A 24,049-nucleotide genomic window follows, 5' to 3' on the forward strand; every position below is an offset into this window, starting at 1 on the left:
ATTATTCAACCTTCAATGGCAATTAAATCAGGTCTGTATGTAAATGAGCGGCTGATCCAACCCTCACCACCACCACTCCATATAGTGAGTCGGCTGATCCAACCCTCACCACCACCACTCCATATAGTGAGTCCAATACGCCGAGCAGTTTCCACCCTAATCCATCACAGATTGGTTAACGATACTGAAATCCCAGCACATAAGTGCACGATTGCAAATATTCATCTAATCACCTGTGACAAATCAGGCTGTTCTCTCTCTATATATATATCCCACCACGTCCAAAATCCACCGTCCTAACCTAACCAGAACGGCACTAACCCAACCCACCCACCCACCCTAATCTACCGATGTATAGAAAACATAGATTTTTGTGAGGCGCTACTTGCCATACCACGCTGCATTTAGTACGCTGGTTACCATATATAATGTTACGTACCATAACTTTATATAAAGAGTTAAACAAGTGTATTGGTAATTGGTGTCAGCCATCCGGGTCTTTACTGAGTCACCTTCACTTCCTTGTCCTTAAGAACACAGGAATATATTCAACTATATAAGGCCTATTGATCCATTCGCGGCAACTATTATTTATATCCACCCCCACATCCATATACCATGTCCAGCCTACGCTTGAAACACCCCAACGATCCTGTGTGTACTGTGTTATCCTACGAGTACATACGTGGCCTCCGGAGCCTCAGTGGGGGCCACTGAGGCTCGATATCGTTATAGAGGCTCAATATATCAAGTATATATATTATGTGATATCGTTGTAGATGGTCACAACGATCCTAAGATTATTAAACTTTCTTGTATATTAAGAAATGCTATCTCGTGGTTATCGCTCATTTCCTGTGGTTATCGCTCTCTCTTAACCCGGCAGCCACTAATACGCTTGGCATATAAAGCTGGGATCACTATATTGTTACCACAATCACCACCACCACCACCATCACCACCACCACCACCACAATCACCACCATCACCACCACCACCACAATCACCACCACCACCACCACCACCACCACAATCACCACCACCATCACCACTACCATAATCACCACCACCACCATCATCACCACCACCACAATCACCACCACAATCACCACCACCACAATCACCACCACCATCACCACTACCATAATCACCACCACCACCATCATCACCACCACCACAATTACCACCATCATCATCACCACCACCACAATCACCACCACAATCACTACCACCCCAATCACCACCACCATCACCACTACTACAATCACCACCATCACCACCACCACCATCATCACCACCACCAACATCACCACCACCACAATCACCACCACCACCACCACTCCCACCACCACCATCACCACCACAATCACCACCACCATCACCACCACCACCAACACAATCACCACCACCATCACCATCACCACCACCACCACCATCATCACCACCACCACCATCACCACCACCACCATCACCACCACCACCATCACCATCACCACCACCACAATCACCACCATCACCACCACCACAATCACCACCATCACCACCACCACCACCACCACAATCACCACCACCACCACCACCACAATCACCACCACTACCACCATCACCACCACCATCACCACCACCACCACCACCACCATCACCACCACCATCACCATCACCACCACCACCACAATCACCGCCATCACCACCACCACCACAATCACCACCACCACCACCACAATCACCACCACCATCACCACCACCACCACCACCACCACCACCACCACCACCACCACAACCACCACCACCACCACCATAATCACCACCACACCCACCACCACCACCACCACCACAATCACCACCACACCCACCACCACCACCACCACCACCACCACCACAATCACCACCACCACCACCACCACCACAATCACCACCACCACCACCACAATCACCACCACCACCACAATCACCACCACACCCACCACCACAATCACCACCACCACCAACACCACAATCACCACCACCACCACCACCACAATCACCACCACCACCACCACCACAATCACCACCACCACCAACACCACAATCACCACCACCACCAACACCACAATCACCACCACCACCACCACCACAATCACCACCACCACCAACACCACAATCACCACCACCACCAACACCACAATCACCACCACCACCACCACCACAATCACCACCACAACCACCACCACCACCACAATCACCACCACAATCACCACCACCACCACCACCACAATCACCACCACAATCACCACCACCACCACCACCACAATCACCACCACACCTATAATTACATAATACAAAACTCCTTCTCTCTGCTTTGTTAGAGTTTACAAAGATCACATTAGCATAATTATTGAAATTTACTCAAAGATTCTTGAAAGTTCAAACTAATTAAGCGCCTTTTAAGCTATCAAGGAAGCGAGTAGTCCTGTTAGCATTCAATTAATTGCCGTAATTATATGCGGGGGAAGAGCGAGAATGGTTGTAATAGAGGAATATTACCTGTAACTTAAGAAGCGGGGGCTCACCTGGAGGTAATCACATACAGGTGCTTGTAGGGTTGAAATGCTTGTCTACAAGTCTAACCTTTCGATGCAACTAATGCTAAATGGCCCATAATGACCCGGTCCGCCTTCCTTCTTGGCCGGTCCATCTCGCGCTCTAGCGGTTCTCCCGGTGATGGTGGAGTGGCTGGTCCACCTCGCGCTCTAGCGGTTCTCCCGGTAATGGTGGAGTGGCCGGTCCACCTCGCGCTCTAGCGGTTCTCCTGGTGATGGAGGAGTGGCCGGTCCACCTCGCGCTCTAGCGGTTCTCCCGGTAATGGTGGAGTGGCCGGTCCACCTCGCGCTCTAGCGGTTCTCCTGGTGATGGAGGAGTGGCCGGTCCATCTCGCGCTCTAACGGTTCTCCCGGTGATGGTGGAGTGGCTGGTCCACCTCGCGCTCTAGCGGTTCTCCCGGTAATGGTGGAGTGGCCGGTCCACCTCGCGCTCTAGCGGTTCTCCCGGTGATGGAGGAGTGGCCGGTCCACCTCGCGCTCTAGCGGTTCTCCTGGTGATGGTGGAGTGCCTGGTCCACCTCGCGCTCTAGCGGTTCTCCCGGTGATGGAGGAGTGGCTGGTCCACCTCGCGCTCTAGCGGTTCTCCTGGTGATGGTGGAGTGCCTGGTCCACCTCGCGCTCTAGCGGTTCTCCCGGTGATGGAGGAGTGGCTGGTCCACCTCGCGCTCTAGCGGTTCTCCCGGTGATGGAGGAGTGGCTGGTCCAACTCGCGCTCTAGCGGTTCTCCCGGTGATAGTGGAGTGGCTGGTCCACCTCGCGCTCTAGCGGTTCTCCCGGTAATGGAGGAGTGCCTGGTCCACCTCGCGCTCTAGCGGTTCTCCTGGTGATGGTGGAGTGGCTGGTCCACCTCGCGCTCTAGCGGTTCTCCCGGTGATGATAGAGTGACCTCAGCCGCTCAGTGTAGCTGAGTTCCTTCACACGAACCCTTATCTCATGCCTCTAGCCACTCAAGGCTTGAGCTGCCTAATCGTGGGTGTGTCTTACGTAGGTTGTAAACAATATTTTGAAGGCTTCCTTCTCAAAGTTCCGCCTAAAGGCTTCTCGAATATTTGCCAGTTTGGCGCATGTTTCACCCCCGCTATTATGCTAATGTCAGCCTTTGATGTCAGACTTTGGCCTGCATATTCTCCCATAACTCTCCCGCAGTCCGTAGGCTGTCTTCCTTTTATCCTGTATTGCCTCCAGGGCGTATTATCGCGCCCTCCTCCTCTCATAACTTGTACATAATAAGGTCCCCGTAGGATAGTCGGCTTCGTTCCCGACTCACCATCGAGAATTCCGGTTTCGAATCTCGGGTGGAACAGAATTGGTTCGGTTCGTTTCTATCAACGAATGCCCCTGTTCACCTAGCAGAAAGTAGGTACCCACGACATTACACACAGAGATCACACTAACGTGATGCATCAAATGAACAAATCCACAAGGGCCGCCCTGTTTTACCATGTCGTAGCTCAGTCGATTAAGGCAGTGTCTGGGATGCTCCCGGACGCAGGTTCGAATCCTCGTCACGGCCCTTGTGGATTCGTTCATTAGGTACCCAGGAGTTTGTCAGTTTGTTGTGGGGGGTCAGTAGTTCGACCTTGAGGAAGGGGGGGGGGGCGAGGGATTTGTGGAGATATTTATCAGGGGAAAGCGCCAAGTCAGTACGACTATATAGCACTCGGAAGGATTCAGGATAAGGATTTGGGATGGAACGGGGGAAAGGAATGGTGCATAACCACTTGGACGGTCGGGGATTGAACGCCGACCTGCTTGAAGCGATCAGTTCTTGGACCTATTGTATTTGTGATATAAGTAAATGATCTCCCATGTATACATACACTGTATACATACACTGGCTGCCTGTCCCCCGACACAATGAATTAATTACATTTATCATAATTAATCTGTGGTAGAAATATTTTCCCCTCAATCTCTTACGCACGTCAAAATCTCTCTGTAACCGCCCTCTGTTTTATATTTCCTAATTCTAATTAACATTGTTCCATCCATATCCTTAGTGAAGTTATTGACTACATTAAGACCACGACAGGTCCTTAGTAACGACCCTTGCGGCATCTTGCTCGACACATCTCACACCTCTGGCTCTTCCTTCCTCACCTTAATCCTGTTTCTCAAATCACTGAAAACATGAGAAATTCCAAAAATGTGGAAGACGGCTAATGTAGTCGTGATATACAAAACGGGTGACAACACAGTAGGCACTGAACTACAGGCCAGAGTCCCCTAATTTGCATAGAATGCATGGTGATGGAGAAGATTGTGCTTTAAAAAGCAAGTAGAACACCTGGAACGAATGAACTTTATACCAAATTACCAGCATGGGTTCAGGGATGGCAAATCTTGCCTTTAATTGAATTCTGTGACCTGGCGACAAAAATTAGGCAGTAAAGAGGTGGGCAGACTACATATTTTTGGATTGCCAGGAAAGCCTTTGACGCAGTACCCAATGGGAGACTAGTTCATAAGCTGGAGATGCAGGCAGGAGTAAAAGGGAAGGGACTCCAATGGATAAGGGAGTACCTAAGCAACTGAAGACAACGAGTCACTGTGAGGGGTGAGGCCTCAGAGTGGAGAGGCGTTACTAGTGGAGTGCCGCAGGGATCAGTCCTTGGACCTATTCTGTTTGTGATATATGTAAATGATCTCCCAGAGGGAATAGACTCGTTCCTCTCATTGTTCGCTGATGATGCAAAAATTATGAAGAGGATTAAGACAGAGGAAGATAGCAAGAGGCTACAAGATGGCCTAGACAATTTGAAGAAATGGTCCAACAAATGGCTACTAAAATTCAACCCAAGTAAATGTAAAGTTATGAAGCTAGGTGGAGGGAACAGGAGGCCAGACACAGGGTAACGAGTGAGAGACGAAGTCCTCCATGAAACAGACAGAGAGAAGGCTCCTGGAGTTGATATCACACCGAACATGTCTCCTGAAGCCCACCTCAAAAGGATATCATAAGCAGTGTATGAGAGGCTGGCTAACATCAAAACTGCTTTTAGAAACTTGTGTAAGGAATCATTCAGAACCTTGTACACAGCATATGTAAGACCAATCCTGGAGTTTGCGGCCCCAGCATGGAACCCGTACTTTGTCAAGCACAAGGCGAAGCCGGAGAAGGTTCAAAAGTATGCCACTAGACTAATCCTAGAGGTGTGAGTTACGAGGAAAGGCTGCGAGAATTGCACCTCACGTCGCTGGAAGACATAAGAGTTCGGGGAGACATGATTACCACATATAAAATTGACAGATGGAATAGACAGGGTAGATAAACAGATTATTTAAGACGGTCGGTACTCGTACAAGGGGCTACAGGTGGAAGCTGAATACCCAAATATTTCTAATGTCCACAGAGACATTAGAAATAACATTTTCAGTGTCAGAGTAGTTAACGGATGGAATGCATTAGGCAGTGATGTGGTGGAGGCTGACTCCATACACAGTTTCAAATGTAGATATGATAGAGCCCAGTAGGCTCAGGAATCTGTACACCAGTTGATTGACAGTTGAGAGGCGGGACCAAAGAGCCAGAGCTCAACCCCCGCAAGCACAACTAGGTGAGTACACACACACACACATCCCCAGGATACGGCCCACAGCAACTACCTAACTTCTAGGTACCTACTTACTGCTTGGTGAAGAGAGGCATAAGGTGAAAGAAACTGCCTACTTGTTTCAATATAGGCCGGGAATCGAACCCGGGGTCCCTAGATTGTGAAGGTGGCAAGGGAGTAGATATTTGCTTTGGACCCCATGTTATGGGGGTCCCATACTCTTTATATGTCTTCATTATGTTCTCAAGGGTCAGGCCCACCAACCTGCAGGCCCGGTCTCTGGCCGGGCCTGCAGGTTGACCGGGCTGGTTGACCGGGTTGGTGTCTCCCTCCTTCCTCATTTGCGGTCAGAGACCGGGCCGCAGGAACACTGATCCTCGGAATCATCTCTAGGTTAGGTAACCTAGTTCCGAAAGGCTCTTCACATACTTCCTCAAGAGTTCCGGTAATTCATCCAAACGCATCTTCCCGGAAGAGGAGACCTTGGCTCCTGGTCTCCTCAAAATGTGATGTTGATGGGATGTAAAAAATGTCTCCCCTTGTCTACCTGTTTGCTCGTAGGAGCCAAGTTTGTAAAAATCCAATATATCCCTCTGAGTCTCATTTGCATTTAAGACTGATGGAATTTCCGTAATATTCCGGTCATCTTCACGGTGGCGACCTTTCTGTGAATTCCCACCAATAACAAGCTGATGGATCCTGTTACGTCCCTATACGAGGATTTTTTTTTTTACACCACCAATAACGAGGTGGTGGATCCTATTAAGAAGCTTTTGTTTTCCAGTTCCCAGTAGTAACGAGATGGGGAATCCTGTTTAGCGGCTTTTCCGCTCTCTCTGAGTATATAGCTTCTTTGGCACTGGCACTGTTCTTGTTTTGGGAGCCATGTGACACTACCTGATATAATGTCTGTGCCGTGTGACACCTCCATCTGGCCCTGTGTGCCCTGTGACACCACTTGACATTATGTCTTTGCCATATGACACCACCTGGCACTATATTTATGCCATGTGACATCACATGGCGCCGGAGTGTCGCACTTGTTGTACAGTTGTGTGGCACTTGTGGCACAGGTATGTGGCACTTGTGGCACAGGTGTGTGGCACTTGTGACACAGGTATGTGGCACTTGTGGCACAGGTGTGTAGCGCTTGTGGCACAGGTGTGTGGCACTTGTGGCACAGGTGTGTGGCGCTTGTGGCACAGGTGTGTGGCACTTGTGGCACAGGTGTGTGGCACTTGTGGCACAGGTGTGTGGCACTTGTGGCACAGGTATGTGTCACTTGTGGCACAGGTATGTGGCACAGGTGTGTGGCACCTGTCCCCCCTCCTCTTCCCTCCCATCCTCCCCTCTCTTCCTTTATTACTACCATGAGGTCTACCATCACTACCATGAGGTCTACCATCACTACCATGAGGTCTACCATCACTACCATGAGGTCTACCATCACTACCATGAGGTCTACCATCACTACCATGAGGTCTACCACCACTACCATGAGGTCTACCATCACTACCATGAGGTCTACCATCACTACCATGAGGTCTACCATCACTACCATGAGGTCTACCACCACTACCATGAGGTCTACCACCACTACCATGAGGTCTACCATCACTACCATGAGGTCTACCATCACTACCATGAGGTCTACCACCACTACCATGAGGTCTACCACCACTACCATAAGGTCTACCATCACTACCATGAGGTCTACCATCACTACCATGAGGTCTACCATCACTACCATGAGGTCTACCATCACTACCATGAGGTCTACCATCACTACCATGAGGTCTACCACCACTACCATGAGGTCTACCACCACTACCATAAGGTCTACCACCACTACCATGAGGTCTACCATCACTACCATGAGGTTTACCATCACTACCATGAGGTCTACCATCACTACCATGAGGTCGTTCACAGCTGGCTCTATGTCCCCACTGGAAACTCGTTGAAAATAATTTGCCTTAGTGCACCTTATCATTTCCTATTAATATTTTGTATGTCTTAATCAAGTCCCCTCACGTTTTTTCCTTTTTACGGCGTTAAGAGGTTGAATCACCTTTCGTAGCTCGTCACCTTCAGCTCAGCAACGAACTTTGTGGCGTATTATTGGAATTTCTTAACTTTGTTTATGAGCCTAGCAAAAGATGGGCTGTGTGCTGGCGCTACATATACCAGCATTGGTCTCACGGGCGTGGAGAAAACTATTCTGACTTTCCTCACGTTTGTCAGCTGTCCGTTTGTTCATGCAGGTCGGCGTTCAATCCCCGACCATCCAAGTGGTTGGGCACCATTCCTTCCCCTCCGTCCCATCCCAAATTTCTTATCCCGACCCCCCTTTCCAGTGCTATATAGTCGTAATGGCTTGACGCTTCCCCTCCCCTTCCCCCCTGATAGTTCTCTTCCCTTATTCCCTGCCCATTCCTCCTCTTCCGTCCCATTCACCATTCCACATCCTCTCCCTCCAATCTTCCCTTACTTGCTCCTTCCCCTATTTCCCTCCGCCTGTATGAGTCTGTGCCCCTCTTCCTGCCTATCACAGGACGAACATGACATTAGCTTTACCTTGGCCGTTCATACTGGGAAGTAATATTGGTGTGGCGACGCAGGCCGGGCCAAGTTATTTTACCATTTTGACAGCAACTAAAGTGGTGCTGAGGGAGGGGGGGAGGGGGGGGAGGGATGGAGGGAGGGGAGGGGAGGGGGGGGGGAGGGGGGGGAGGGGGGAGGGAGAGGGAGGGAGATTGATAAAGGGAAAGAATGAGCAGGAAGGAGAGATAGGAAGGAAAACGGTGAGATGAGGGAAAGATAGCGATGATGGACATAAAGATGGAGGAAAATTGAGGAGAGTGAGAGAGGTTGAGTGAGAAAAAGAAGAGAGTAATAGCAAAGGAGAGGTGAATATATATATATATATATATATATATATATATATATATATATATATATATATATATATATATATATATATATATATATATATATATATATATATATATTAAGGCAGGAATTTCCTTAAGTAGTTTAGTATTTAATAATACATCTTCAGATGGATGGATTTACAATTCAGTGATGTGGGTATATAGGCAGGAATGAGGTGAGGTGAGAAACAGTGTCTTTAATGAGATAAAGGAATATTAATAATGTACTATTTCTCGAGATAAACTCGCAGAGGCTCAAAGCAGTCACAGAACAACAAATGGAAACCATCTCAAGACCGACAACGACTCACATCTTCACAGACGGATCAGTTGATCAAGAAAAAGGTTCTGCTGGGTCAGCAGTTTACACTACCAACCATGAAGCTTACTGGAGCATGAATAGTGGGTGCTCAACATTGCAAACAGAATTATATGCCCTGAAGGACATAAATTATACAATTGAGAATAGTTTACATGATGTCATCGTTCACACCGAGTCTAAATCTTCGCTCCAGATATTGTTATCCAGTCAGCACAGCTCATCACCGAAATCCAACATATAGGAAAAGAAGCACACAATCTAGGGCTCTCATTCACCCTTAATTGCATAGTCACATTGCCATAGATGGTAATGAAAAGGCAGACTCACTAGCAAAAACTGCCACCGCTCTACCTGTTGTACAGGTCAAAATACCTCCAAGTTTTTCACAGATTAAGGAGCAAATCAAGAAGAAAATACTCCCAACTATCAAAAGTCGCCACAGAGCCAAAGTAGCAGAAGGAAGATCCCCTGATCCACTGCGATATGGTACGAACAAGCAACTGGGTACTAGTCTTTCAAGCCTGACAAAGAATATCCAGAGACAGGCGATGAGTCACAATAACGTGGCTGAAGTATGTTGACCAGACCACACACTAGAAGTTGAAGGGACGACGACGTTTCGGTCCGTCCTGGACCATTCTCAAGTCGATTGTGACTTGACAATCGACTTGAGAATGGTCCAGGACGGACCGAAACGTCGTCGTCCCTTCAACTTCTAGTGTGTGGTCTGGTCAAAATATCCCGAGACATTGCAGTAGCCATACACAGACTCAGACTTGGTTACAAGTGCTGCTGGGAGGCAATAAACCCAATAGTTAAAGTGTGTCATATCTGTGGAACAGAAGCAGAGGCGCCACTATTGCACTACTTACTGGAATATGAAGCTACTGAACCACTGCGCATCAAACTCAACATTAATCCAACGACAGCAGCTGTACTCGATGCAAATTCCACAGTGAGTAAAATTATTAGAAAAGCAGTTGAAGAATGGGCCTCACTAGTCAACATTATGCATCTACATCCGCCACCAAGATAATGTTATTAAACCAAGACTAAAACCAGTGTACTAAAACAGAAGAAAAAAAAAAAAAAAAAGAAATAGGGGAAAAGGAGGAAACCCCACCTCCATTTAATACTTCGACCCAAATGTCACAGTAACAAGGTTATCGCGAATATCCGAACTGAATTACGGGCTCACCATAGCCCGTGCTACATGGACACTTCGTTCTGAGTAGCTAAATCTAAAACAACAACAACAACAACTCGAGATAAATAGGTATCAATGGTCTCCCTCAAATCGCCCTTTAGCTGATCAATCAAAAATGGATCTAAATTATTCGGATCAGTACTGATATTCAAATTACATGATATATATATATATATATATATATATATATATATATATATATATATATATATATATATATATATATATATATATATATATATATATATATATATATATATATGCAAATGAAAACTCCACACCCCAGAAGTGACTCGAACCCGGACCTCCAGGAGCACATTGCAACTGGTGTCAAGGTGCCTTAATCCACTCGACCATCAGTGACCGTGGCATATGACACAAAGAACAGCAACAGTGGCATATGGTTAAATTGAGAGTGACCAAAGAGCTGAAGCCCCCACCCACAAAAGCACACCTAGATGAGCTGAAGTAGGTAAGTACAACCACACAGAACACACACACACACACACACACACACACACACACACACACACACACACACACACACACACACACACACACACACACACACACACACACACCCACACACACACACACACACACACACACACACACACACACACACACACACACACCCAACCCTCCCTATTAACACGCACATAAAATCCCAACCCCTCCAAAACCCATAAAAATTAAGTAGATCTTCCTGTTTTTGATTGGAGTGTTTGTGCTTGGGTTGCTTGCGTTTGTGTCTGAAACACTGTGTTTAGGGGTGTGTGTATGTTTGGCGTGTGGCTGGTGTTGGGAGCGTGTGTGTGTGTGTGTGTGTGTGTGTGTGTGTGTGTGTGTGTGTGTGTGTGTGTGTGTGTGTGTGTGTGTGTGTGTGTGTGTGTGTGTGTGAGGTGTTTGAGTCTAGGGTGACTGTACCAGAGCGTTGGGTCTCTGTACTTGGCATGTTTGGGTTGTTTGTGTAAGTTGTTAGGGCTTGTGCTGCTCGTGAATGACCTTGTTTTATTTGAGGTGTTTTTGTTTGCAATGTTTGTGGCTGACGGATTGACTACTGCGAACGGAGGTCAACAACTCAGACACTAATTAAAATGTTTTCCCAACCCTCTTCTTCCCTACTCTCTCTCTCCCTTACTCCCCTCTCTCCCCCTTCTCTCTCTCTCTCTCTCACCTCCCCTTCCATCATATCTCCCTCCTCCCTCCCCCCACCCCCCTCTCCTCCGCTACTACCACCACCCTCTCTTCCTCTCAATCTGCTTTCTCGCTAATTCTGGGATTTTTTTTTCAAGATATTTTCCGAATACTTTTACCCGTAATGAAGTTATGGAACGCCAAAATATTTCCTGGAGAAAAGGCGGTCTTTTTTGGCGCGATTTCCTTCCTCGTGGCCTCGACGCCTCCTGTTAATTACTCTTCTGGTTGCGAGCTCGTGAATTCGGGAGATTTTCAAGCGGTGTTGAACTGCTGTTCATTTGGTGTTCCGTCGGTGTCTTTTTAGCCGTTGTTCTGCCGGTATTTAAGCGTTTTTCAGCTGATGTCCAGCTCGGGGGGGGGGGGGGTGTTCGAGGCGTGTTCTGTTTGTGTTCAACTCATGAACTGCCGGTGTTCAGTCCGTAACTTGTCGGTAATTATCCCGTGTTCTAACTTGTGTCTTGCCGGTGTTCAGGCGGATGTTCTTGGTGGTGTTCACTGTTCAACTGGCGTCCTACCGTACCTAATGAACCCCTTGAGTCATCCTCCGTCTGTGATCAGGTAACTAACTACTTTCCGCGCTAATCACCTCCGAGGGATTGTGTGTGTGTGTGTGTGTGTGTGTGTGTGTGTGTGTGTGTGTGTGTGTGTGTGTGTGTGTGTGTGTGTGTGTGTGTGTGTGTGTGTGTGTGTGTGTGTGTCTGTGTGTGTGTGTGTGTGTGTGAGGGGGTTGTGGGGGTTGACAGTACCCTGCTGGCCGTCGGGGCAACACACTGGCTCCTCAGCCACCGTACCAATACGCTCCATGAGGGTTGAAACTCATCTCCTAAAAAAAAAAAAAAAAGAGCGTGGAGCGCCTAGACATATAGCAGAGGAACTTGTCTCATCTCCTGTTGAACTCCAGGAGGTCATTCACCGCGTGTCTGTACCCCTGAGATGTCATCCCAACAAACTTGAGAATTATTTTTTTCCCCCACATTAGGCTCTATACTTTACAAATATTTTCTTCCCTTCGGGTCAGTCTTTGTTTAGGTCACTTAATGAAAGAAAACATCATAAACCAGCAACATTCTCTCTTCGCGATGGGGGAACTATTCTAAACTTATCAGCGATTTGGATGTGTAGGGGCACCGGTTGCCAGCGTGGCAAGGTGGCACTCTGCCCTGTCCCCGGTGCCATCATAGTGCCACCACGGTGCCACCACGGTGCCACCAGGGCCACAGCCTAGTGCCTGGCGCCTGGGGTGGAACCCGCACCTTTACATCAACAGCCAAGTACACCACTACCAGAAAATATCATCATAACAGGACTTTCTCAGTAGCAGGACGCGAGAGAGAGAGAGAGAGAGAGAGAGAGAGAGAGAGAGAGAGAGAGAGAGAGAGAGAGAGAGAGAGAGAGAGAGAGAGAGAGAGAGAGAGAGAGAGAGAGAGAGAAGAAAGACATGAGAGAGAGAATAATCCACTTGGCAGGACACCAGACCCAATAATTCACAATTATCATAGATAATTACGAGTTATTATCGCCATTTGAGCAAGGTAATAAAGGTAATTATTGTGTGTACTTCTCATTATGTAAAATGTATCGTTGTACAAGTGGCGTGTTGTGAGGGAGGAACCATTGTCGCTGTTAACACTTAGGTCTTGTTACTTCAGTGGTTACCTGGGTGGTTACCTGGGTGGCGGCCTGGGTGGCGGCCTGGGTGGCTGTCTGGGTGGCGGCCTGGGTGGCTGTCTGGGTGGCGGCCTGGGTGGCGGCCTGGGTGGCGGCCTGGGTTGCTGTCTGGGTGGCGGCCTGGGTGGCTGTCTGGGTGGCGGCCTGGGTGGCGGCCTAGGTGGCGGCCTGGCTGGCTGCCTGAGTGGCTGCCTGGGTGGCGGCCTGGGTGGCGGCCTGGGTGGCGGCCTGGGTGGCTGCCTGGGTGGCGGCCTGGGTGGCGGCCTGGGTGGCGGCCTGGGTGGCTGTCTGGGTGGCGGTCTGGGTGGCGGCCTGGCTGGCTGCCTGAGTGGCTGCCTGGGTGGCGGCCTGGGTGGCGGCCTGGGTGGCTGCCTGAGTGGCTGTCTGGGTGGCGGCCTGGCTGGCTGCCTGAGTGGCTGCCTGGGTGGCGGCCTGGGTGGCGGCCTGGGTGGCGGCCTGGGTGGCTGCCTGGGTGGCGGCCTGGGTGGCGGCCTGGGTGGCGGCCTGGGTGGCGGCCTGGGTGGCTGTCTGGGTGGCTGTCTGGGTGGCTGTCTGGGTGGCGGCCTGGGTGGCGGCCTGGGTGGCTGCCTGAGTGGCGGCCTGGGTGGCGGCCTGGGTGGCGGCCTGGGTGGCGGCCTGGGTGGCGGCCTGGGTGGCTGCCTGAGTGGCTGTCTGGGTGGCGGCCTGGGTGGCGGCCTGGGTGGCGGCCTGGGTGGCTGCCTGGGTGGCGGCCTGGGTGGCGGCCTGGTTGGCTGCCTGGGTGGCGGCCTGGGTGGCTGCCTGGGTGGCTACTCACCTACATGTGCTTGCGGGGGTCGAGCTTCGGGTCTTTATTTGTGGTGAACACGTTTTCCTCCTAACTCCTCTATCTTCCAGCGACGTGAGGTTTAGTTCCCGTAGTTTCTCCTCGTAGCTCATACCCCTCAGCTCGGGTACTCAGATTGGTGAAGATTCATACTCCAGGATTGGTCTGACATACGTAGTTTACAAAGTTCTGAATGATTCCTTGCACAAGTCTCTAAAGGCCGTTTTTATGTTAGCCCGCCTGGCATATGCCGCTGATGTTATCCTCTTGGTATGGGCTTCAGGGGACAGGTCTGACGTGATGTCAACCCCATGTCTTTCTCTCTGATTCTTGAATTTTTTTTATCTTCTAAATGGTACCTAATTGGATCTGGCCTCCTGATCCATATACCTATCTTCACTACTTTACATTTGCTATGGTTAAACTCTAAGAACCATAAGTTGAACCATTTCTTCAGTTTGTCCAGGTCAACGTGAAGCCTCAAGCTGTCCTCTGTCTTAATCCTTCTCATAATTTTGGCGTCGTCAGCAAACATTGAGAGGATTGAGTCCATTCCCTCTGAGAGATTATTTACACATATCAGTAACAGGATAGGTCCATGTACAAAACCCTGTGGGACTCCACTGGTGACTTCACGTCACTCTTAGGTCTCACTGCTCACTGTAGCTCTCTGCTTCCTATTGCTTAGGTACTCCCTTATCCTCTGGAGCACCTTACCAGTTACTCCTGCTTGTTTCCCCAACTTATTCACCAGCCTCTGATGGGGTCATGTGTCACTGGCTTTCCGACAGTCAAATAAAATGCAGTCCGCCCACCCTTCTCTTTCTTGCATAATCTTTGTCACCTGATCGTAGAATTCTATTAAACCTGTGAGGCAAGATTTACCCTCCCTGAACCCATGATTGTGGTGTGTCACGAAGTCCCTTCTCTCCAGAAGAGATTTCTAGAGACACACACACACTGTGTGTGTGTGTGTGTGTGTGTGTTTGTGTGTGTGTGTGTGTGTGTGTGTGTGTGTGTGTGTGTGTGTGTGTGTGTGTGTGTGGATGTGCATGTGTGTGTGTGTGTGTATGTATGTGTGTGTGTGTGTATGTATGTGTGTGTGTGTGTATTCACCTAGATGTTGTTACGGCCCTCTCGGGACGCAACGGGGTTCTTACTCTGATGTTGTTAGAGGAAGTTGTATCCGACCCCAAGCCAGTAGTGGCTTTCAAGGGATGTGATCCGTGACGCAAGTAACTTAAAGGGGAAGGGAAATAAAGGCAAAAACTTAATATAATATATTGACCACCACCAATAAATAATATATAAAAAGATTACACGGGGGGGGGGGGGGGGGGGGGTATTAACACTGTACTCAAACGTCTTCTCCTGAAGACTCTGGATCCAAGTTCTCGGTGCTATGTCTTCGGTGCTTTCGTGGCCTCACAACGAATCCTTTGAGAAGCTGAGCCTACCCTGGCCACAGGTCAGCCAAAACACAGGTCCACTGGGGGCACCGCCGTGGAGGCCGTCAACCACAAGTCCAGCAGGTCTGCTGGCAGGTTCCGGATCAGCAACGCTGGTCAGGCCACTCCACGAACGATATTAGGGTAACACCCTAGACAGGAGCCTCGTGTGATACCACAAATCACTCTCCTGTCCTCAGTACCCCAGTGGATAATCGTCTCCAGCAGTCGGTCCCGGGTAATCCTTCTACTGCCACTCCACTGGCAGGGTAACACAACAGTGTTCTTCCGGGGGACGACTTCACAGCTGCTGCAGCAAAGCACAAGGTATGGAGACGGCTGCCTTGGGTAGACTGACTCAACTTCCAACACAGCAGTCCCAGGTCGACTCTGTAAACAGACACGTCATCAATAACTGGGACACACTAAGGCACCTCACTTACAGGCTCAGACACAAACGCCCACCTATCCACTCCATAGATGGCGCTGGTGTCTGAGCACCACCTCACCAGAGGTCAGCAGCGGCTGTGTTGAGCGCTGAACCAGACTGGAAACTGGCCCTCGAGGCCAGTACACGTCGTCCTCACCAGGTGTCGTCGTCCGTTTGGAGGGGGTTTCGGGAGCCGACCCACAGATGGCGCGGTCGTCACTGCTCCGGGCTCGGACGCTGGATCCGGGTTCGTAACAGATGTATTCACCTAGTTGTGCTTGCGGGGATTGAGCTCTGCTCTTTCGGCCCGCCTCTCAAACGTCAATCAATCAACTGCTGTTACTAACTTCTAACTAATTTGATTATTTTTCACACACACACACACACACACACACACACACACACACACACACACACACACACACACACACACACACACACACACACACACACACAAACACACACACACACCAGGAAGCAGCCCGTAGTAGCTGTCTAACTCCCAGGTACCTATTTACTGCTAGGTAACAGGGGCCACCAGGGGTAAAAGAAACTCTGCCCATTTTGTTTCTCGCCGGCGCCTGGAATCGAACGCCGGTCCACAGGACTACGTAACCAGCGTGCTGTCCATTCAGCCACCGGCGCCACACACACACACACACACCGGCGTGTGTGTGTGTGTGCGTGTGCACGCACGTGTGTGGGTGAACTTACGTATCAGTGTCTACAAGAGGATGTGGTCTGGCTCTTTACGCCCCCGCCTACTGGTCTTGGACCTGTTGCGTTTCAACCTAACTAGTCTGACTTTCAAACTCTTTGTCGAATCGGCCCTTAATGTTGTATAGGCGATGTTAAATACAATACCTCATCATACATCATGTTCACTATCCTGGTCTTCCCCTGAGCAACACCTACATGTAAACACCTGCGCAACACCTACCTCTAAACACCATCTACACCAGCAATTAAATTATTTCCAGCCTGCCGACAGGACATCCTCGCGCCCAGAATAATTATTTTCCTCTAAAAAATCTGAAATAATTTGGAGGGAAGTATATCCTGGCCGGCGTGAAGGATATAATGGTAAAATATATACTCCCCGCCACATCTACTTCAAGGCTTAGTGACACGGAAAAATATGACACTTGCCGCAGCCTCCAGCGCCGTGACGCGTGTTGAGGCGTGTCCCCGCCCGCCCTGGGAGGGAGGGAGGGAGAGAGAGAGGGAGGGGGAATGAGGGAGAGAGAGAGAGAAAGGGAGAGAAGAGACAGCATCAAATAAACACAAAACGATAAAGAGAACAGATTAACATTAATGCTATGGCTGAGCCGCGCACAGAGACGACCTCAGATTGAGAGAAAATCCACTATTAAGAACGACGCAATTATGGTCACATACGACTTGATAATGGTCCAATCAGGACGGCCGGAGAGGGTCGTCGCTTCTCCGTCTTCTGAGTTGTAGTTTGGTCATCAGTTCTTCAGCCCCGTTACTGTGACTTATCGTCTGCAACGATTTAAAAAAGGACTTGGTCGAGTCTAAGAGACGCCAGGATGGGAGGGGGCGAGGTCACGCACTCAAAACATACAGGTTGTGACCCATCTCAGGTGCACACACACACTGGCAGGTTGGCATCAGCGGCGTACGCAAGTCTAATGAATGTGAGGACGAGAGGGGTTCCTGGAGCTAGAGTTCGATCACTATAACAGCACAACCGGGTATGAACACACACACACACACACACACACACACACACACACACACACACACACACAAACCTGTCTCCTGAAGCCCACATAAAAAGAATAACGTCTGCGGCATATGCGAGGCTGGCTAACATCAGAACAGCGTTCAGGAACCTGTGTAAGGAATCATTCAGAATCTTGTACACCACATATGTAAGACCAATCCTGGAGTATGCGGCCCCAGCATGGAGCCCGTACCTTGTCAAGCACAAGACGAAGCTGGAAAAAGTCCAAAGGTATGCCACTAGACTAGTCCCAGAACTAAGAGGCATGAGTTACGAGGAAAGGCTGCGGGAAATGCACCTTACGACACTGGAAGACAGAAGAGTAAGGGGAGACATGATCACAACCTACAAAATCCTCAGAGGAATCGACCGGGTAAACAAGGATAAACTATTCAACACTGGTGGGACGCGAACAAGGGGACACAGGTGGAAACTGAGTACTCACATGAGCCACAGAGACGTTAGAAGGAACTTTTTTAGTGTCAGAGTAGTTAACGGATGGAATGCATTAGGCAGTGATGTGGTGGAGGCTGACTCCATACACAGTTTTAAATGTAGATATGATAGAGCCCAGTAGGCTCAGGAATCTGTACACCAGTTGATTGACAGTTGAGAGGCGGGACCAAAGAGCCAAAGCTCAACCCCCGCAAGCACAAATAGGTGAGTACAAATAGGTGAGTACACACACACACACACACACACACCACACACACACACACACACACACACACACACACACACACACACACACACACACACAAATGAAGTACTTAATGAAACGAACAGAGAGAAAGATCTAAGAGTTGATATCACACCAAACCTGTCTCCTGAAGCCCACATAAAAAGAATAACGTCTGCGGCATATGCGAGGCTAGCTAACATCAGAACAGTGTTCAGGAACCTGTGTAAGGAATCATTCAGAATCTTGTACACCACATATGTAAGACCAATCCTGGAGTATGCGGCCCCTGCATGGAGCCCGTACCTTGTCAAGCAGAAGACGAAGCTGGAAAAAGTCCAAAGGTATGCCACTAGACTAGTCCCAGAACTAAGAGGCATGAGTTACGAGGAAAGGCTGCGGGAAATGCACCTTACGACACTAGAAGACAGAAGAGTAAGGGGAGACATGATCACAACCTACAAAATCCTCAGAGGAATCGACCGGGTAAACAAGGATGAACTATTCAACACTGGTGGGACGCGAACAAGGGGACACAGGTGGAAACTTAGTACCCACATGAGCCACAGAGACGTTAGAAGGAACTTTTTCAGTGTCAGAGTAGTTAACGGATGGAATGCATTAGGCAGTGATGTGGTGGAGGCTGACTCCATACACAGTTTTAAATGTAGATATGATAGAGCCCAGTAGGCTCAGGAATCTGTACACCAGTTGATTGACAGTTGAGAGGCGGGACCAAAGAGCCAAAGCTCAACCCCCGCAAGCACAAATTGGTGAGTACAAAAAGGTGAGTACACACACACACGCACACACACACACACACACACACACACACACACACACACACACACACACACACACACACACACACACACACACACACACACACACACACACACACACATACACACGCACACAGTTGATTGACAGTTGAAAGGTGGGCCGAAAGAGCAAAGCTCAACCCCCGCAAACACAACTAGGTGAATACACACACACACACACACACACACACACACACACACACACACACACACACACACACACACACACACACACACACACACACACACACACACACACATTGCCTCGCGGATCTCAGTTCCCCTTACACTCCTTGAGGTGGGCCATGCCTCTTACATTCAGTATGCCTTCCTCTTTAAGCTACGTTTCATTCAGACATTTATTCATTCAGGCAAATATACAATGGAATGGACAGCGCTCTAGGGTCGTAGACCTAAGGGGCCCGGGTTCGATTACCGGCAGAGTCAGAAACAGATGGGCAGAGTTTTTTCACCCTGATGCGCCTGTTCACCTAGCAGTAAATAGGTACCTGGGAGTTAGACAGCTGCTACGGGCTGCTTCCTAGGGATGTGTACTCACCTAGTTGTACTCTGAGCTCTGGCTCTTTGGTCCCGCCTCTCAACCGTCAATTAACTGATGTACAGATGCCTGAGCCTCCTGGGCTCTATCATATCTACATTTCTAGCTGTGTATGGAGTCAGCCTCCACCACATCACTTCCTAGTGCATTCCATTTATTAACTACTCTGACACAAAAAATTCTTTCTAACGTCTCTGTGGCTTATCTGGGTACTAAGTTTCCACCTGTGTCCCCTTGTTCGTGTCCCTCCCGTGTTGAAGAGTTGGTCTTTGTCCATCCTGTCAATTCCCCTGAGAATTTTGTAGGTGGTTATCATGTCTCCTCTTACTCTTCTGTTTTCCAGGGACGTGAGGTTCAGCTCCTTTAGCCTTTCCTCGTAGCTCATTCCTCTCAGTTCCGGGACGAGCCTGGTGGCATACCGCTGGATCTTCTCTAACTTTGTCTTGTGTTTAACTACGTATGGACTCCAGGCTGAAGCTGCATACTCCAGGATTGGTATGACATAAGTGGTATACAGGGTTCTGAACGATTCCTTACACAAGTTTCTAAAGGCAGTTCTTAAACTGCCTTTAAACTGTGTGTGTGTGTGTGTGTGTGTGTGTGTGTGTGTGTGTGTGTGTGTGTGTGTGTGTGTGTGTGTGTGTGTGTGTGTGTGTGTGTGTACTTACCTTTTTGTAGTCACCTATTTGTGTCTGCAGGATCGAGCATTGACTCTTGGATCCCGCCTTCCGAGCCATCGTTTGTTTACAGCGTTGACTATTATTATCCTATTTCCCTATCATACTGGTTTTAAAATTATGAATAGAATTTGCTTCCACAACCTGCTCCTTAAGTTTATTCCATTTTCCACTACACTCACGCTAAAAGAAAACTTACTTCCTAACATCTCTGTGACTCATCTGAGTTTCCAGCTTCCTCCCATGTCCCCTCGTTCTGTTGGTATTCCGTGTGAACATGTCATATGTACTCACCTAGTTGTACTCACCTAGTTGTGTTTGCGGGGATTGAGCTCTGGCTCTTTGGTCCCGCCTCTCAACCGTCAATCAACAGGTAAATGTGTGTATGTGTGTGTGTGTGTGTGTGTATGCGAGTGCGTGCATGTGTGTGTAAGAGAAACATATATGTAGTAGACATAATAGAGGGAAAATAGATTGGTTAGAAAGGCGGGGTCCAAGAGCCACTAGCTCGATTCTACAGATACAAATAGTAAATACACACACACACACACACACGGAAAAAACACATTAATTTCTCCATTCTTTTTTCCCGCTCACTGAAATTACGGAAACAAAACTGTAAATCCATTGTTGAAGAATTTTAACATAAAACAAACAGGAAGATTTTTCATTTATATTATTAATTAACAAACCGTCATGAAGTCTGATCAACATCAGTCAAAAGGAGCTCATTATTAATTAGGCCTCGATTTTATATCATTCATTATTTTTTTGATGGCTGAATAAACGCGGGTTTATTCAGGCGACGCAGGAAGGGCAAAAATGATCCTGGAATTTTGATATCAAAGGCCAAACGGGGGGAGGGGGGGAAGAGTTATTCAAATAATTATTATTTATTCCATTCGCCTGAGGCTGTAGGAGAATTGTGAGTTAGTTAATTATATTGGGAGGAATTATAGACACAAGTTGGAAATACGAACACACGCATTCAGCGTTGTAAACCCCATACTCTCTCGCACTCTCACTTATGAAAACACCCACACACACACCCACACACACACACACACACACACACACACACACACACACACACACACACACACACACACACACACACACACACACACACACACACACACACACACACTCACACACACACACACACACTCACACACACTCACACACATATACATACACACAGACGATAGGGACGAGACGTTACGAGTGGAGTCCCGCAGGGGTCAGTCCTTGGACCTATACTGTTTCTGATATATGTAAATGATCTCCCTGATCTGAGATAAAAAATGGTCTGTATCATATCTGTAAATGATCTGAGTACATATGAAATATGTACTTTTATCATACGTACAAAAATCATCGAGACAACCGCCAGCTGGAAAGGCGGGGCCCAAGAGCAAAAGCCTGATTCTGCAGGCAGAAATATGTAAACACATCTCATAAATGCACAGATGCCACATAAAAGAACACATCCTTCGGGCAAAAAAATAGTCACGAGAGCGGAGCAAGATTAAGCCACAGTACAAGACACGCTTGAAGACGGTCCCAGACGGACACGAAACACCTTGTGCAGGCGATGAGTCACAATAACGTGACTAAAGTATGTTGACTACACCACACACTAGAAGGTGACGGGACGACGACGTTTCGGTCCGTCCTGGACCATTCTCAAGTCACAATCGACTTGAGAATGGTCCAGGACGGACCGAAACGTCGTCGTCCCTTCACCTTCTAGTATGTGGTCTGGTCAACGAAACATCTTGGTGAGAAAAAATATCGAGAAAGCGGAACAGGGAGGCAAAGATGAGCCACTAGGAAGGACGCAAAGCTCCAAATATCATAGCCAGTAGGAACAAATAACAGTCATATGACTATCATACAGCAATATACGATGAATGTCACAGACCAAGGTATTAAACTGAATAAAAATGGAAGTGCCGCTCACAGAAAGTGACAGGAAAGTCTGTGAGAACTCTAAGATATGACTCAGGGAGGTCTTGAGGAGCACGTCGCAGTGGAGGGGTGGTAGGAATGAGGGTTTAGTCATAACTAAAGGAGGAGGTAAAGAAGGAGCTTGTGATACTAAATGAAAATGCGCTATACGTACTAGTGGCTTTAGGTATTGTATGTACTACCTCTATCTTTAAATCTAACAGAATGTTTGTACTGTAACGCTGCAACTATGTATGTACTGTTTCTAAATAAATTATTATTATTATTATTATTATAAAAATAAAGCAGTGGAACGAGACCAGAGATCATCATGGCTGCTGAAGGATGGTGCACAGATACTACCCAAACCCCCCATTATTTGGGCCAATAATGGGTCGTTCAGAGATGAGAGAACTCCACCATACTTGGAACGCCTCAAACAACTACCTCGATTTAAGAAAGGAGACCGATAAAAGGTCATAAACTACGCACCAGGATTCGTCAGGCATTTACGCAACCATTTACGAAACCAGTACATCTTTCTTTAAACACAACAGCTTTACTTACATTTATTAAATAGTTAATGAGCTTCGAAGCACTACGAGTGTGTTCACGTCAATAACAACATTGAGTTGTGAAGTTTCCCCAGCTCGTAAACAATTTAATGAATATAAACAAAGCTGCCATAATTGCTGAAAGATGTACAGGTTTCGTAAATGGTTGCGTAAATGCTTGATAAACCCTGGCACGGGAGAAGATAATCTTAAGGGCTGACAGTGGATCACCAGAAGAGTGCAACATATGCCTCAACCCGTTCTCGCACTTTCTTACAGTCAATATTGACTTGTTTAATACGTGCATATGTGGCATACTAAACATACTAGTTTACCTTGAAAAGCTTCATAGAAAACACCGACCTTACCTAACCTTCTTAGTATGTTAAGATAAGCATCTTATTGCTTCGTAATTACAATTATTACTTAACCTATACCTATAATAGGTTAAGTAATAATTGCAATTACGAAGCAATAAGATGCTTATCTTAACATACTAAGAAGGTTAGGTAAGGTCGGTGTTTTCTATGAAGCTTTTCAAGGTAAACTAGTATGTTTAGTATGTCACATATGCACGTATTTAATAAGTCAATATTGACTATACGAAAGTGCGAGAACGGGTTGTATGCCTAGTGAACCAGGTTAGCTGGCGCGATGGCACGGCCGGGTGGACTGCATCTTCCCAGGATGCCAGGGAGACTTTGTTGCAGTCAACAGGAAAGGCCTGGTGGCAACTCCCCCCCCCTACTCTGGTATACCCTCCGAGCTCTCCTAATACGTCGCATTTTCTACGTAGTCGACCAATGCGTCACATGACCTATCAGTCAAATTAAAACCACAGTAATATTCACGTTTTCTATGCATCGGTCTTTGAGAGGTTTGGTGGGCTGCTTGGGTTTGTACGTTTCTTGTT

The 24,049-nt window shown here is 48.1% G+C and overlaps 3 protein-coding genes across 3 annotated transcripts in view; 1 reads left to right on the forward strand and 2 right to left on the reverse strand.

The window, feature by feature from the left end:
- Positions 1–24,049, reverse strand: part of LOC123754366 (uncharacterized) — a gene marked incomplete in the record, with an annotated part of 212,897 nt that overhangs the window by 174,531 nt on the left and 14,317 nt on the right.
- On the reverse strand, positions 13,620–20,692 carry LOC138363040 (uncharacterized). Its single transcript, XM_069321854.1, has 2 exons — positions 20,624–20,692; positions 13,620–14,243 (listed from the first exon to the last, which is right to left on the reverse strand). The coding sequence occupies exons 1-2, from the start codon at positions 20,690–20,692 to the stop codon at positions 13,620–13,622; spliced, it is 693 nt and encodes a 230-aa protein (XP_069177955.1).
- The window catches only part of LOC138363042 (uncharacterized transmembrane protein DDB_G0289901-like), a 10,145-nt gene continuing 8,637 nt past the window's right edge, over positions 22,542–24,049 (forward strand). The window contains exon 1 of the mRNA XM_069321863.1: positions 22,542–22,560. Coding sequence (XP_069177964.1) covers positions 22,542–22,560 — 19 coding nt within the window. The remainder of the gene's footprint in view (positions 22,561–24,049) is intronic.

Source organism: Procambarus clarkii, chromosome 1, assembly GCF_040958095.1.
Source record: "Procambarus clarkii isolate CNS0578487 chromosome 1, FALCON_Pclarkii_2.0, whole genome shotgun sequence".
Taxonomy (NCBI): domain Eukaryota; kingdom Metazoa; phylum Arthropoda; class Malacostraca; order Decapoda; family Cambaridae; genus Procambarus; species Procambarus clarkii.